Source organism: Numida meleagris, chromosome 1, assembly GCF_002078875.1.
Source record: "Numida meleagris isolate 19003 breed g44 Domestic line chromosome 1, NumMel1.0, whole genome shotgun sequence".
Classification (NCBI taxonomy): domain Eukaryota; kingdom Metazoa; phylum Chordata; class Aves; order Galliformes; family Numididae; genus Numida; species Numida meleagris.
Window position 1 is genome coordinate 80195107 of NC_034409.1, and position 17503 is coordinate 80212609.

The 17503-nt window shown below is 48.9% G+C and overlaps 1 protein-coding gene across 6 annotated transcripts in view; it reads left to right on the top strand.

Moving 5' to 3' along the window:
* LSAMP (limbic system-associated membrane protein) overlaps nucleotides 1–16118 on the top strand; it is a 958106-nt gene extending 941988 nt beyond the window's left edge. For 5 of the 6 annotated variants that reach the window (XM_021398268.1, XM_021398227.1, XM_021398289.1 and 2 more), the window contains 2 exons: nucleotides 1–36; nucleotides 12541–16118. In XM_021398268.1, coding sequence (XP_021253943.1) covers nucleotides 1–36; nucleotides 12541–12638 — 134 coding nt within the window. In that variant the 3' untranslated portion in view covers nucleotides 12639–16118. The remainder of the gene's footprint in view (nucleotides 37–12540) is intronic. The other variant, XM_021398247.1, reaches the window with a different exon arrangement.

A 17503-nucleotide genomic window follows, 5' to 3' on the forward strand; every position in this document is an offset into this window, starting at 1 on the left:
AACGAGTTTTACCCACACTCCCCAACCCTTTTCCAGGTCAGTATATGTTTTATGTCAAAGTAGCTCTCTAGCCGGGTCATTCTCCATCATCCTGATAAATGCAAAGAGCTGGGGATGGGCAAAACAGTGCAGGACAGTAAGGGCTTTCCTCCCTTTCTACATGCAATTCGTTCTCTTCTGCTCGCCTCCCTCATCCTTCCCTTTCCCCTCTCCCATTTCAGGAAACCAATCAGCTAAAAAGCAAAAACCTTTTCCCAAGCTTTGATCCATGACACCATGTCCTCATCCAGGTCTGGACACCAGGGATCAGTTTGTCTACAGACCAACTCCTTCATATATTCTGGTGCTAATCTCTCTTTCCACCCATATCCTGATTTAGATCAAAAGCATAAAGATACCTAAAATTTTGCAGAGATTGCGGAGGGGATAAGTGAGAAGCTAAAAATTAAATTGCTGCCAGAAGATTTTTTCACTCTAGTTGTGCAAACTATTCCCAATGAAACACCTTTTTTTTCTCATTCCTCTGTCATGCACCCCTAAATCTGCCCCGTAGCACTGCATTTGTGGCAGACAGCATGAGAAGAAGAGCAAGGTAAAAGCACATACTGCAGTAAAGTGTTATGGACTAGTTTATTGCAATGGGAGAAGGTATGAAGGCAAAAGAGAGCCTGAGTATTCTTCCTGTCCTTGTTGCATGCTGCCCAAGCCTCCCCCAGGTACAAGCAGCATGGCCCAAGAGTGCACACGAGGTTTGGGGTTTGGATGTGATCCTGAGGTAATGTAAAAGCACAGAAACTCAGCACTTTCAGAAATCAGGCTGTTTCCAGGTGCTTGAAACTAAATCAACAATAAGGCAGCCGGTCCCCTTATTCATGTTAACATTTTGGCCTAGAGCTCCTTAGTATCTTTGTTTCACTGCCATATGGAGATATACTCAGCTCATGGGATGCTCTGAGGCCTCAACAGTTAACGTCTATGTAGAGCTTGGAGGTAGAGTGTTATTATGAACCCATGTTGTGCTGTAAAAGGGCACCTGCCCAAGTAAAGCACCTGCAGGTACTCCCATGGAAAGAACAATAAATGCTGGGTGTTACATCAGCTCCATTTAACAACTCTGTGTTTTCAAATCAAGCTCTGCTCTTGGCAACTTATTCAGGCTCAGGATGTAGTCACAATTGCCTATTTAAAAGGCAAATCCACAAATACAATTAAAGAAAAGTACCTAAAAAAGGAGGGAAAAAAATCAAGCTACCATTAAAATGAAATCCCAGAGAGTGATTTGTAAATAACATTCAAGGAGCTGAAGAAAGGAGTAAAGTAAGCCATTGGGAATGTAGCGTGGCAAAATAAATCCAATTAAACACTATTATCATATGTATTGCAAATGAAACGTGTGCTTGGATATGAAATTAAAGTTGCTGAGGCTGTTTGGGATGTAAGGTTTTGAGGAGTTTTCCAATTTTGCGTCTTCTTTTTTAAGCAGAATTTTCGATTACAAATATTTTTGTCTGATGGAAAACCCAGGGCTCTTTCTTTTTATGATTATTTTTATTATATATCCTTAAATTCCACAGACAGGGACTGTTAATCCTCTTCATAGCCAGCTCTGTTTACTGCTGGGTTTGAATTAGTAGTCCATTAAGGTAAATGATAAAGCAAAAACCGCAAGTGATTTCCAACCAGATTTCCGTATCAAATGCCCCTCCTAATCAAGCTGCCAACACCACCCTGCAGAGCTTTAGTTTATCCTTGAAAACACTTCCCCCTTCTGCCTTTGAAGTTGTCATTTCTTCCTTTTGCTGCTCCCCGTTCCCTGAGACCATCTTGAAGGACATCCTGGTGTGACATCACTTTTGTGAGGAGTCTTCAGGAGTTTGTGATGCCAAATGCTGGAATATCTCCAGTCACCCTGGACACGCTAAGAGGATTTTGCAGAGGGAGAAAGTAGAATTTAAATACTCATTTGGTTTCTGAAAGCTCATACCAGCTTCTGTAATGTGAGCATTCAGCACAGATATTGGTACTTACCTCAACATTTGCTTTTACTTTGCTGTTCACCTTCAAAGAAACATTAGGTGTAGAATTGCCTTGTTAGACCTTTTTCTCCCGATGAGTTTGTGTTCTGAGATGCTGTCCTCAGCTCTCAAACAAGCCTCTTCTCAGTGACCAAAATCACAGCCTCCTCCCTTTTCTCCTTTAATTTCCATTTCTCTTAAGCCTCGGTAACACTTCCCTGCCCTGTAGGGCTTTGAGCATTAATTTAAAAGGAAGGTGTTTTGAGATGAAGAGCACTGTACTCATTGCAAGCATCGCTATCATTAGGTAGCTGCTGTGGAAACATCTTGCTTTCAGGCAGGCTAGAGACTCAGAAGAAGCCCATTCAGCTAAACACATGGAACTTGAATTTGATGAGGCTGTGTCCCAGAAAACTGGTAGAGCCCCGCTGATTCTGTTCTCAACTGACTTGTCCCTGGAAAAATTTCCAGCTTTCCTGATTTTGCAGTAGGGCACTCAAAATGCACTCAAAAGTCTTGCAGGGTGGTGTTATCTAATCACACTCTCCTGTCCTCATTGTAACTTCACTTTGTGATGGGACCTTAGTGCATCTTCATGTTGTTTTCAAAAGGGGTTTTCTTCTGAGAAGGGAGAATTTTCTCATTCCTCATCACACTTGCCAAGGACGGGGCAAGTGGGATCTGCTGAACCTCATAAGAGTCTATCACTGTTATGGTGTTAGCTCCATCTCCATCCTCCTTTGTCCCTCGCCCTCAGCCCTTTGCATCATAGACTCACTCCCCTGTGATTAGCACCGAGACTCATCTTCACTGTGGCTTATCCAGACTGACAGGATTCAAAACCCGTGATTCTTCCTGTCAGGAGATTCGTGATGATGATTGAGCACAGAATAACCAGGAACTTTCTTGGCAGGATTAGCTTGAACCTTGGGAGCTCTGTGGGGTGATGCTGCATTGCCCAGAGGCAAGCATCCAGGCCACTCCTTGGGGCCTGGTCTGATGTGAGTTCAGTTATGATCATCAACAGAATGACAAAACATTTATAGCAATAGTGTTAGCAATTGGTGGAGGGTGGAGGGAAACAGAGAATAAGCAGTCTTGTGTTTCTGCCAAAATGTGCGCTGATTGGAGAATGACCCCGTATGACTGTAGATTGTAGCTAGTCTCCATTTAGCTGTAGCCCGTGTAGCTTGTGCTGTCACTAATGCCTTCATCGGGTGGGTGGGAGATGGGAGAATGGAGAAAAGAGATGTTCATTTGGGTCTGATGACCAGAGTGGAAACAGAGAGCATCTATGTAATATCCTCTCAGTCCTCTTCTCCCCCCCGGAAGTCCTAGCTGTGGAGAAAAGAGAGTTCAGCTGTTGCAGCAGTCTCCTCCATCCATTGCTGCTCCCCTTTTGCTTCCTCCAGTGCCTGGCCCTGTCAGTCCTGCTAAGCAGGCAGCTCTCACGTGAGCTGGGTGTCTTTGTTTTGGCAAAAGGATAAACATCTGAATATTTTAAAGGTAAGGAGTGAAGCATGGGGGAATGCATCAGAGATTACAGACTGTAAAGGGTTAACACATTATTTGCAGGGGGTTTGCCAACTAGTCAGTGCTATGCGAAGAGTCCACGTAAACCAGTCCGCCTAGTATGATGTGGCTAGTTAAAGAACCCGTCTGTCTCAAGTCTTCCTCACTGAAGCCAGAACTTGCTCTCTCATTTCCAAGAAATGCTCATTGAAAACCCAAGTCTTGAGAGTCTCTGAACCATACTATTGGTAGAGCTGGGAAAAACACAGCATAAACAAAGGCCAAAATAGCCAATCTTGTGCTATCATCACCCTGACATAGAAATAACCAGCAGACAGTTGTAGGGCCCAAGCATAAGAAAGAATTGGCACCTGATAACACCCATGACCCTGGATAGCCAGCACAACTGAGGGGTCACCTTGCTTCCTGCTGGTGGTACCCAGGCAGATTTTCCCAAAAGCCCATTCTCCCTTGCAAAAGGGGACAGCTCTGCAGGGTGGATCATGCAAGCCAAGCTTCTCTCGTTGCTAAAGGTCAACATCCATGCCTGCCAGGTCTGCAAGCACTGTAGTGGGTGCCAAGCCTGCTGGGGCTTCATGCCAAGGGAACGGGAAGGACAAGACAGGGCAAAAGCAGAAAGCCACTGTACTAATTGTTTTTTGCTATTTCATAGGTACCAGCCAAGCAGTGGCATTGTGTCTTATTTTGACCATGTGGTTAAAAGTGAATAATATCAAAGTTGAAGGTGATGATAGTGCCTTCCAAAAGGGCTCACAGGAATGTGGCTGGAAAAAAAAAAATCAGAGAAAAGAGAAATGCCAAGAATTATTTCTTTTACTACCAATACTAACATTGCTTGGTGGGTTTTTCTGGAGAGCAACAGGCAGTTTCTGTCTGCTGAGATTGTTCAAAAAAACAACAGTCTTCTTCTTCCCAAAAAGTGCAAAGAAAATAAACCAGCTTTTGTAAAGAAGAAAGAGACACAGGGGAGAGAGAGAGAAATAGCTTTATTGCTTGATCTGTTGCTGTACTTTTTGTTCATTAATTTTAATTTAGATTGATTTATTCCAGAATGAGCCCCGGATTGCATATATTTGCATAACCCTCCCTGGTAGTAATGCTGTGGAGAATCCAGCAAGTGAGGAAAAGAGGAAGCAGAGGGTAGGAACAGAGACTGCAAGTCCCAGAAAGGTATTCCTCAGGGCTGGGCAGTACACTGGGACAGTGAAGGCATTTCAAGGTCTGTTTAGCCACAGGTATGGCTTTGCATGCATGCAGAACAGCCCTGCAAAGCAGAGGTCAGGGCTCAGCAGCCAGGAGGGAGAGTGGAGGCTGGGTGAAACCAGTGAGGGAGAAATCACACAACTGCACTGAAGAGATTAGAAACAAACCCACAGAAAAAAGAAAAGTGTCGTGGAAAATCAGTTGTCCAGCAGGGACACTGATAGCATCAGAGCTGTAGCATGGACAGATTACCCTGCAGAGCAGAGCTCAGGCAGGCCATAACCCTCCTGAGGCAGATGTCCCCTGCCTGGAGGACACTCATAACCTGATACCATCTGTACATTAGATGAGTTTCCGAAGCTACCAGCTGGACGTTCCTCCGCAGGGATGATGAGACCGACTTCTATCCACTGCACAGACAGCGTACCTAAATCCCCACTCTGTCTCCCTCTTGGTGAGCTGCTGGCCAAGCTGACTGGGACCAAAGCGTGGAGGGCAGCAAGAAGGAGGAAGAACAGCCAATACTGTCTTGATATAATCCTTAAGCACGTGCAAAAATTCCTCCCGCCCCCACGAGAATATGGCCAAAGAGTAACTCCCACCCTCATCATCCTCCTCTCTCCCTCACTTCCATTTCCTCTCGAGAATTTGCCTAACAAATTGGCCTCCCCTCTGGTTGTAGTCCCAAGTGAACAGTCTCTCCATTCACTAACCCATGACGGTAAGTCGGTTTGGGAAGCGGCAGGTTTATCTTCCCAGCTCAGGCACTGCGCCGGGCCCACTTGCGAACCAGTTGCCATTCAGTGTCTGCTCTGCTGTTGATAAAGCACATTACACATGGCTGGGCTTGCATGATTAATACAGCTGTCTAAGCGCTCTCTCTAAAAACAAAAACAACCGGGAGAAGGGAGGTGCGGGATTTGGGAGGGAGTGGGTGTGCAGGGAAAAAAAGAAACCATTCCAAAGAAATCGGACTTGAGAAAAAGCAGAGTTCTCCTGGCAGGCCTGCCCTGCCATGGGCAAGCAGGTCTGTCAGCAGAGCATCCCAGCAGAAGGGAGAAGCCTAGCAGCAAGGCAAGCAAAAGAGGAATGCACTGGCCCTTCCCCAGCATCACCTGCATGTCTCTCTGCAATGTGGATGCATGGGCAGGAGCAAGGGGTCAGGCCATGGAGAAGGATGGGCTGTGACCAGCACAGCTCCAGAGAAGCCCAGCCAGGCTGCCTCCACGGTAGGTGTTGCAGAAATGCATGCTTGTGAGTGGGCCGGTATACTCCTGAGCTAGCTCACATGGTGCATGCCTCATGTTGGTGGTGCATCCCACTTTCTTCTCCAGCATAACCCATGCGTTACAGCCCTGCTTGCACTGTGAGGATGTTGAAGTGACCAGGAGTCACACTCTGTGATTGTACACGTACACACATCCTTACTTTGATGCAAACTACAAATAGCATGAAGAAATATTTACTTAGATCTATCCCATGCTTCAGAGGTGTACCCCAGCCTATGGGCCTGCCTTAACGCTCATGACTTTGAGAGTTCTCATGTTCACTGGTCACTGAGAACAGCCTTCAGAAGACCTCAAGGGCAGGTCAGGGGCACCACACTGCAGGCATTAGAGGAGAAGGTTAGGAGGGGCAGAGACAATGGTACAGCTGGATATCTCACATACTGGTCACTCTCCAGCCCAGCCTGGTTCTCTTTCTGCTCCAGTCTCCCTTCCAGGTGCCCCTCAGTGTGTCCCTCCCTCTTCATTTCCGTTCACAGCTACTCCAATCTTTCCCATGCCAAGTACACAGCAAAGCTTGCTGAAAATGGTAGCAAGGATGAAGTGAGTAAACAGACACACATAAATCTGATGAAAATATTAATTTTTCAAGAGGTTCCAGAGCTTCCCATTAGCAAGTCTGTGTGTGCTCTTGTCAAGGGGAGCTATGCTCTTTGCTCCCTAATGAGAAGCCAAACCATCATCGCTGCTGGTCTGCTGTGCCTTACACAAGAGCTTGAGATGTGAGCAGAGATTTTCCTATTTTAGGAAAAAAAGCCGAACAGGTTTAGATGATCCCTCCAAAAGGCTATGCTACACATTTTTCAGATGTTTTGCTTGTAGGATGGAAATCCTCAATTAATCATTCAAAGACAAGGGAGTTTTAAGTAACTGATTTCATATCAGCAATTTGCCAAGGTATTTTTTTTTTTTAAATAATCTCCTACAACTGCTAGGAGAACAGAGAAGGTGGATGGCAGTTCTTAGCTGTGAGAACTTTCTGATTGATATATCCAGGATAGATCTGATAATGAAAGATCTTTGTAACCTTGAAACACAGGTGGTCTTCCAGCCACCGCCAGCATCGCTGATCAGGCTAACAGTTCATTCCAGACCAGCATTACTGTGAGTCAGCTCTAGGATAAATGGTGTAAGCAGCCATCTCTTGAAAACCACAGCCTTCTCAGAACGACACTGAGAAGTACAATTTCAGACCTCAGAGAAGGATGGGTGAGCTGCACTACAGAATGAATCTTCACTATGACATGAGGTATGATAGATGAGTACTTAGTGCACCATGAATGAGCTCCAAAACATGGGAAAGAACTGTTCAGTGCTTAAAAAACCATGAGCAAATTCTGACATACATTAAACAGTGCACTAAGATTGATAGACACCAGAGACATTTCCTTAATCTTATTGGAGAGTCGCTGCAGGGCATCCTCTATCGTTTACACAGTGGTACTTCTGCCTCTAGAAGAGAGAGTCTATTGCCAGTGCAGTTAGAGTCAAATTTTAATTACAGGAACAGAACCCCACAGATATTAGCTGGTAGAGAGAATGGGGTAAAACAGGTAATGAGCAAAATAGTTTCAACATTAAGAGCAAGGAGTGAATAAGCATGTCTTCTTCTCAAAGTAGAGGGGGACAGGCAGGAAACTAGGAAGAAGAAAGCCCCAAATGAACCCTAGTAAGTAGAAGCTGCTAATCCCTAAAGCCTCAGAGTAGAGTGCAAAGCCTTGGAAGAAAGAAATTAATAACTTTCAAAGTATGACCTTGGAAATGGAATTAACAGTATTCCTCCCTCTTAAGCCTTCATGATAATAAAGATTTCATCTTCTGAAGCCCTGGCAAGAGAGTCAACAGAGTAGAAAAATGAGTTCCTGCAGAGGAGCTGGCAAGTGTAAAAACCTATGTCCCCTCCTGGTGCCACGATGGTGCCTATCCACTTTCCCTTTACCTTCTCCCTTAGAGCATTTTTCCTTCCTCCCTCATTTTTGGTCCTCTTATTTGTGCAAAAAGCCAGTCTCCAGCCTTTGCTATAAGTAGAGTTAATCTATCAGCAGCACCAGAGCCTCTCAGGATGGAGAGAAATTTGAAAAATAGCTCATGGTTCACTTGCTTTACCATCATTCCTTCTTTCCCATCACAGAGAAGTCCTTCTAGCCTGTCCCATGCCTTCTCTTGGCCTCACCTTCAGTTAGAAACTCAGGGAGTCTGACTGTCATCTTGCACAGCATTTTATCTCACATTCTTTGAGAAGATCCCAGGTGTACAGTCATCAAAGCCAGGAAAAATCCTGTGGCTCTCTGACGCCCTTTGGAACTACTCTGTGGGTTCTCCTCTATGAGCAGTATGAACTTAACCAAGCCCTGGAGTCTTGCTAATGTAAATAACATAAAAACTGGGCACCAGCTGTCTCTTGCTGTTTCTATTTTGGTTTGTTCAGGTGATGGGACCTGGGAGACAGTGGGAAATTCCAGACTGGTGAATGTGAGTGTGAAACATTGAGACAGCTGGGTGATTTTGTCCCCCTCTCTGTGGACTGAGAATGTGTCTGTTCCCTGCTTGCATCTCAGAAATCCCTTTTTAAAGCCTGTGTTGGGAAATCCAAATGTCATAGACTGGATTTCTGGTGATGGTGATGATGCTACTTTACAGCCCATGGAGGCATGCTTCTGTGCAGCCAGGGAGGCTCGTGGCTTTGCTTGCAGGTCTGGGCTGCTCTGTCTGTTCAGCAAGGGTTATGTGTCAGGTCCTCCTCTGTGGCTGCAGCTGTATACATCTCCTTGTACTGTGATGCCAGAGGGTGCTGTCGGCCTTGCAAGAGGCAGTAAGGGTACAGAAGTGGGCATTATGTGAGGAAGGTAATTAATGCAAACCAGTGCTATTCCATTGCAGATAGCACGTAGCAGGGAAGGATGATCATAGCCAGTGGATGGGATGGAGCTGACTTAGGGTCTGTATGCCATCTGGGCCGGAAGAAAGGGAGTGTGGCCTCTGGCAAGCTAATCAGGCAGTCTGGCCAGCTCTGCAAGGGGCCGGGTGCCCTCGAACGCCCAGCTCCCCTCCTAGCACCAGCCTATCCCATCCGACACAGACAGCAGCATCCACCGCAGAGCCCCTGGCAGTGCAGCATCCCTCCTCCAGCCCCCGGGGGCTGGGCTGGGCTGCCAGCCCGGGGCAAGGGGGCTTTTCCGTGGCTCGGGTGAGCCCTGAGATAGTGTTTTCTTCGTGGTTGCGCTATCATTTTTTCCCTTTGTCTTTTCCTTCGGCTGCCACCTGGTGGGAAGAAGCGCGCATTGCTCGGGGCGCAGCCATTCGCCTGCCTCCGCCCCGGCCCTACAGTGGCTTTTCCTACGCCTCTGAACCGATGCCGTCCTCCTCTCTGCGTTCCTCCCCTCTTCGCGCGGCCAGACCCCAAATTTATCCGTTTCATACAGCGATACGAGCACCCCCCCCCAGACAGTCCTTCCCACCGCAAGCCCTTTGCTTGTCCTGGCCGCCCTGCGGTGTGCAGGGGAGGCCGCAGAGAGAGGAGTGACCTTTAATGCAGCAGTCAGCAGCGGGCAGCACACCAGCCTTTCTCTTTATTGCCAGCGTCCTGAAGTCATGGTAAAAGGTGACACCCAGTGTAATGCCGGGCCATAATATTGCTGCTGGCAGCCGGCTGCTACTGCACTCCGTACAAACTGAGGGAGGCCATGGATGCAGAGATCTTCAAGGAGCCTAGAAGTGCCCCCATCCCTGGAAGTGTTCGAGGCCAGGTTGGATGGGACCCTGGGCAGCCTGAGCTGGTGGGTGGCAGCCCTGCCTACAGCAGGGGCTTGGAACTGGGTGGGCTTCAATGTCCCTTCCAAGCCAAGCCGTACTGTGGTTCTGTGCCTTGGTGTGACGCAGATGGCTGAGGCTGGATGCAGTTATCCCATGGCAGCAGTCTGCCCAGCTGCACACCTCACTGTCTGCAGCACAGAAGGGAGACATGGTGGTTTTGCCCTCTGTTTCTTCCTGATCTGGTTGATGCGGCTGGTCATTTGGGTGCTGGGGTCCCTTAGGGGTATGCTTATGAAACACTGCCGGATAAGTGTATTAACTCATCATCCTCACAAGCTCGATTTCCCTGGCTACAATGGAAGGAACCTCCTTGAATGTTATTGCATGGCCGTGACCATAGAGGGGCTGCCCGATCGCGAGGAGCTAATCAGCCCAGGAGCTGGGCTGGCAGGCAGCCTCCCGGAGCTCGGCTCAGGGTTACCGGGACGTGGCAGGAAGGCACCGTAGTTCCCCCGTAGCCCCTTTACCCTGGGGGCGGGCTTGCCCGATGCCCAGCGCTGGGCCCGGGGTGCTCGGACGTGCAAGGGGCACCAGGGGGCGACGGAGACCGCGCTGAGTCCCGGCTTGCGGCAATTCGTGCCCGGGCCTCGGTTAACAGAGATCGGGAGGTTTTGTTGTATGGTTATGCTAGAGCCGGCTCATCAGATGCCCACAAGCTCACTCAGTGAAGCTCAGGGAGCAGAAGCTGCTGAGAGCATCGTCACACTACGCCTCGTGTGTCTTCCCTTATACCTACGTACTCTGGAAGATTGTGTCTTATATCACACTATACCCTACCCTACCCTACCTTACCCTACCCTAACATACCATACCAACACACACAATTCCCAGAACCATGCAGCAGTACTCAGGCGAGGTCAAACATTATCTCTGCCTCTGCCCTGCTAGGTGCCTCCATAGGTACACTCTGATCCTATATGCGCCCTATAGAAAAGTGGTGAGGAGGGGGCTGGTGGCCGCTTATGTGTGTGTTACAAATGGTATTTCAGATAGAAAAACAGTATTTTAGCCATGTGGCGAAAATGCGATGGCGAAAGGCAGTTTGTGGACAACATGCCTTGCCTGGTGAGTTATTGGTTATTTGGTGGGTCACGTTTTGTGACTCATTCACTGCCAAAATGTGGTACAAACAGTCCCAGGAAGTCATTCCTCCCAGGTTACTTGACCATGAAAGATGCAGTCTCTGACACACAGGGTCAGGTAAGTGCAGCAGCCGAGCTCATTCCTGAGTTCAGGGGGGAAATAAGATCCTATAATCTAAACAAGGGAGGAAACAATGTTGTAGATTTTGTGTGACAAGCTGCAAAATGAACAGGAAATACCTGAAAAAAGAAGCCATAGATGGAATACAAATTTTCCACATAATTCAGCACATACGTACCTAATGATGGAAGAATAGAATTGGGGCACTGCTGATCTAGGATATGAAAGGCTACCTTAGAAAGAAATGCAACAATTGCAAGTGCCACAGAATTTATGGTCTCAGGTGACGTCCTTTGTGGAGGGGCTGCCTGGTTGTCACCAGACAGACCTCAGCAGCGACCTGTGCTCCTGCAGCAGAGAGGGGCTCTTCATGAGACCACAGCTTGAGATGGAGCAATTGCATTTGGCCTGCGTGGGGCTCTTCTGAGCAGGGGGCTCTTTAATTTACATTTTTTTGCCTTTTTTTTTTTTTTTTTTAATTGCACCCCTCCATTGGAAATAGCTCTTCTTGCCAGTAAGGATATCTTCCTCCACAGCAGGATCAGTCCTAACATAGACTCATCTCCACCTCCACACATCAGCATCTTCTTATTGTGTAAAACACTGCACACGTGTACACACACATATATATACACACATACAAATAATGACGAGCATGCCTTTATGAAACCACAGCCATGCACACAGCGCTGCTTCACTATAAAGAAGAGGCTGCTGAGGCTTGTCATTGCAGGGTGAATTTAAAGCAGCATCGCTGCCTTTATAGTCATCCAGAAAAGGAAACCCATCAAGGAGAGGATGGATGAGAAGATGTCAGGAGCGTTCGCACTTAATATTCCTGGAGTGAGCCTGTGTTATTTGTTGCTGCAGCAGAGCTCTCTTCCCTGCCCCCTCTGGCAGACCCATGTGCATACACAAAGATTCATTTTCCATCCTTGCCAAAAATCCTGGTTTTGCCCCTTAGGCGCCATGCTCTCCTCCACCCTGAATAAGGAATGATGATGGGGAAGTCCTTGGGATGGGGGCTTGATTGACTGGGCCAGTATGATGCATCGGCCCCTGCAGAGCTGGTGTCTTGCTGCCAAAGAATCACAGAATAATGTTAGAATCATAGAATCATAATTGGACTGAAAGGGATCTTAATGCCCATCCAGTTCCAGCCCCCTGCTATGGGCAGAGACATCTCCTACTGGATCAGGCTGCCCAGGGCTCCATGCAGTCTGGCCTTGAACACCAGCACTTGCCAGCATGCACAATGACACCCAAGGGCCATCGAGAGCAGGGACAGAGCAGGGGATGCCATGCTGTGAAGGTTCAGGTGGTGCTGGTGGCCTTGGATTGAGGCCTTCCGCTCACTCCAAGCCCCATTCCTGCTGGCTGGGTGTCACACAGGGAGGGAGTGTCGGAGTTGTGCCCTGCTGGAGCCCTGTGTCCCCAAGACATGTGTGACGTTGTCCTCTTTTTTCTTCCCTTCTCGCACCCTGCAGGACCCGGCACGGGGAGAGTAGACAATGGCTCCGTGAGCTTGGCCGTCCCACTGTGGCTGTTGGCAGCGTCCCTGCTCTGCCTACTCAGCAAGTGTTAATACAAATCAAAATTAAAAATAATAATAATAATAATAATTAAAAAAAACAACACGACAACAACAACAACAACGACAACACACAAAACAAAATGCATTATACAGGAGACAGAGCGAAGAGAGGGGAGAGAGAAAAAAGAGGGGGAGAGAGAAGAAGCGAGAGGACCGTTTCTATCACAGCAACTTCTGCCTGTTCAGGAGCAAAGAGGGGGGAGAGGAAAAATCACAGCAGGACCACTCAGCACCACTTACCTGATTTCCGACCGCCGGCCGTCACAGCACCGACCTCACAAGGCGAGGGGCAAATGGGGCGCCCGCAGGGCCCATGGAGCCAGAGGATGCTGCACTGCAGCCGCACCAATGACACCCGCTGAGCGAATCAAATCGAAGATCCCTTTTCTTTTCTCTCCTCCTTGCTGTTTTCCATACTCCTCACCTGCCTTCCTCCCTCCCTCCTCTTTCTTTCTTTCGCAGAAAGAGGTCTTTGCTTCAGTGTCTATAGCCACTTAACTTTTTGGATGCCCTTGGTCATTTTTGTGAGCCGATGCTCGGGCACTTCATACTTTTGGGAAAAAAAGAAAAAAAAAAAAAGAAAAATACCGAACAGAGCAAGTTATCAAAGCTCTCTGCACACTGGTGTCCTATGAAGAACCCCTTCCTCTCTTCATGTCATCCCATGCTCCTGTGCACTTTGCTAAACACCTTCTGTCCTGCACCCTGCCTCACGCAACATCCCACTCTGGCCTGAAGGAAAGCTATGTCCCTCCAACCCAGCCTGCACTTTTATTTGCTTTTTTGATTCTCTCCCTCTCCCCCTCAATTTGGCCAAGTGTCTTTCTCCAGTGTGTGCCTGCGTGTGTGCGTGGCCCTTGCGCTCTGTCTTCTCTTTCTCTCTTTCTCCTGCTCTCTCTAAGCATGCTGAAGGAACAGTCCATGTGTACATACGCCCATCCCGCTGTAGATAATGTCCTGCCTTGTCAGTGTGAGACCACATGCTGAGAGATGGATCTTGCAGAGAAGAGGGCTGAGGAGAGAGGAGTGGCAGCAGCTCAGGCCCCATGGTGGCCCCTCTCTGTAGTTCCTGGCCACCTTGACAGCAGGAGTCATTCTGCATCCTTTTGTCACCCTTTTTTCCCTCCCACCCACACCCGTCTGGCTCTCAGCCTTCAAGTACCAGCAGAGCAGCTCGTGTGGGTGTGCACACGTGGAGATCAGTCCCAACAAGAAGAAGAAACCAAGACCGACTTGCAGCACCACAGCACATGGAGTGGAGGGGAGGCAGGGCTGGAGGGGTGTGTGGGCCGAGGCCTTGGCCACTGCTGAGCAGCATTCCTGTGGGTGCAGTGTGCACAGGAACGATGCCTCAGTTGAACTCCACGGTGTGGTCATTCCTAAATAGAGCCAGTGCCCCCTTTTGTTGTTGTCTTACTGCCTTCCTCTTATACAAAGAAATGTGCCACATAAGGTTGCACGTGTAGGTATGTGTACATGTGTATTTTACACCGCTGCCAGGATGAAGCTCGCTTTGCAGCTTATGCATGTGAAACAAATTGGCTCAAATGTCCAGGACCTGTGAATGTAAGAATAGAAACAAATATCAGGTCCAAAATTCTGGGCTTAGCCAGAAGGGGCTTCAAGTACAGTGAAGAAGTAGGCCACACTCTTCCATTTTCCCATCTGGAGGGTGCTGGGCCTGCTGGAGAGGGCTGGTTCTTCCAGACAAATCCCCTGGAAATGCCATGCAGGTGCTTGGCACTGCCAGGCCTCTAAGCACCTGCCAGCTGGCTTTTCCCTCTTTGCCTATGAGTGGGCATAGCAACATGGTGCCCATCAGCTTGCACATCCCGAGGCCTGGTGCCTTCCTCCTGGCTGCCAGGCTCAGCTGTTGGGGCAGCAGCCAGCAGGCAGTTCAGCAGGCAGCCAGAGTGAGTGAGGAAATGAGAAAGGCTGAGGGCTGGATGGTGGCAGACTTGCTGTAGGCCTACTGTGGGCTTGAGTGGTGGTACATTATGCTCAATCCCTAGGCCTTGGTGCCATCATGTCCCATATCCCTTAGAGTATTTGTATTTGACACGTCACTGTGTCTGCCTTTCAGGAGATCTGTGTCACTCAGCACATTGGTCACAGCTCCGGATTTCCTGCTGCAACAAAGGCTCCTTGTCCTCTGCAGGGTGACCCTGCAGCTGAGGGCTGATGCTGCTCCCAAATCTGAGGCTGGGAAAACTCCACATGGCCAGCATGTCTGGCTCCCCCTGGATCTGCTGTCACCAGGCTGCTCCTCAGGGCTGGGTTAAGTCCTTGTTTAGGTTGAGGGTTCTCTTCCATGGCAGCCTGTTGGTCACTGTAAGGTCTGTCCTGTATCTTGTCCTGCACAGGTCAGAGCCCTGTTGGGGTGGTGCTCGTGTCCTGCATCCTCATGGTTTTGGGTGTTTTGAAGAGTTTTGAGGGGATTATTATTTTTTTGAAGAAAGCACAGAGGCTTTTGGTTTAAAGAGAAATATGTTACTAAAAGCAGGACACCCAATTTCTGAAGCCATCTGCTTCTTCACTGGAGGGAACAGCCACAACCTCGATGCTGGTTTCAGGTCTTTCCTGCAGGATGTGCACAGATCCACATCTTGGTTGCATGGCTGTGAGGCAGGCTTATAGCAGACCTACCCCAGGCGTGCTGCATGGGTGCTGCAGACACCCCATTCCCCCTGAACTCTAGCAGGAATTACTCAGAGCATCTGCCAAGACAAGAGCTCAGATGAATATGAGAAACACAAGGTCAGCTGCTCTCCCTTTCTTGCCCTTTGGCCATATCTCAGGCCCTTTCCTCTGGAGCTCTCTTCCCCCGCATTCATGTTCCTGCCTCCCCATCCCCTGCAGATAGCTGTGCTCTTGCCTCCCACTGCCTCTTGTCTGCCTTGGGACTGGAGAGGGGGGTTCGGAACAGGACACCAGTTCCTTGAGCTTGTCAGTGTAATTGTGTTTGGTCAATGGAGATTTAACATTTAGTGTTATAAAAAGAAGCGAACGAAATGGAAAAAAAAAATTGTATTTCTTCTACCGGTTTGTAAATATTCCAAGAGTTACATGAAATGTCTGGTAATGTCCAAGCAGAGGAACAAAGACTTAGATTTAATATATGGCCCCGTACTTGCTAGCAGATTTCAAACCCTTTTGGATGGCCAAGCGGAGGGTGAAGGCAAGTCTTTCTGGAAGGAGCTGGGCAGCAGGAGTGCTACTCCAGCCCTGCAACAGCATTGCTTGGCGCATCTGGTGGGTGGCAGGCGAAGCAGGCAGTATGGGACTCTGCGGCTGACACCTGTACCATGGCACTTGTGCTCATTTTTGTTCATTTCCAGCCCTGCAGCTGGCGGGTATGTTGCTCAGTGATGCACCCCCCTCTCCTCCTCTCTTCACCAGTGACGTTGTGTCGCCTCATGCTAGCACTGAGTGCATGTTAACGTGCCATTCATGAAGATTTCATTGGTGACATGCATTGTGTCGAGAGTTGGTCTTTGTCTGCACAACTTTCTTACGCCACTGACTGTTGCTGCTTAGGCAGACTCCATGTACTGCCGCCTGCTCCCCTCTTGGTCAAAGAAAGCCTGAATCCCACCAGTGATCCTCAGCTCTGGGTGCATCCTGGCCTTGCCCCCAAACCACCTGGCTGAGGAACCTCATTTGCAATGTCCAAGCCCCCAGCACGGATCAAGTTGCCGTCATTAGTCATGCCATCATCTGAAGGGGAGCTGCACATCTGGAAGGGATCTTGGGGGAGCAACAGTGAGTCCTGAGGATTCAAGAGCATTTGGGGAAGAGGATTTGGGAAGTCAGAGGAGCTGCATTTGAGTCCTCCTCAGCCTGCCATTGTTCAGCTCCATTTGTGCTCCATCTTTTTCCTCCCCTAATGATGGAGTCCATGGGCAAGGATAGTAACACTTCTCCTCCCACACCTCTGATCCTAGCACACTGACCGGTCACCCACACCATCATGGTGCTTGATGTGATGTGGCAACAGTGACAGTCCTGTGGAGGAGGTGGTAGCGGGTGAGAAGCTCTCCCCCTCTCTCTTCTCCTGCTGCATGTGATCACCGCTTCTCTGGCTCCAGGACTTCTTGAGCTAGGGATGCTACAGGCAACCTGTCCCATGGAAAGAGCAGAATGTCAGGCAGGGAAGCAGAGGTGAAAGTGGATGGTAATTTCCAAGGTGTGGTGGCAGTGGGAATGGGTAAGGACGAGTGCTGCCCATCACCCATGTGCAGAGCTCCCAGGCTTACCAGCGGGCAGACTGTGCCTCTCAGCACTGGTTGAGTGGCTTCGTTTCCAGTGGGATGCCCAGAAAATATTTTATTTTAAACTGCATGACTCCTGCTACAAAGAGCTGCGTCACACCATTGAAGCCTCTTTCTCTCCTTGCAACTTGCTAGAATGGTGCTCAGGTAGCTCCTGCATCCCCCAGAGTTTCTGCTTGGGTCCCATCAGGCCAACCTGAGATATTTACCTGTGGGAAAGCAGAAGTCAGCTTGGGGAGGATATGTAGGTGAGGCCCTCTGTATCTCTGCAGCACGGAGAGATGTGGTGGCAATGAAATCAGCCAAAACAAGGCTTGGGAAAAGTGAGCATCTCTCCAGGTTAGCCCAGAAGGGTGGCAAGTGAAGGGTCCTTCCTTTGTTGCAGACTCAGGTCACTTCATGCTGCAGTGCCTCAGCCTGCCTTGGTAAGCCCTGCAGAAGCACCCAGGCAGCGGAGAGGAAGGGGCAATGCAGGTCAGCAGGTCACAGGACCGTACCCCAGGTGCAGTTCCTAGGTAGAGCAGAACTTCCCCTTCCCTTCCCTTCCCTTCCCTTCCCTTCCCTTCCCTTCCCTTCCCTTCCCTT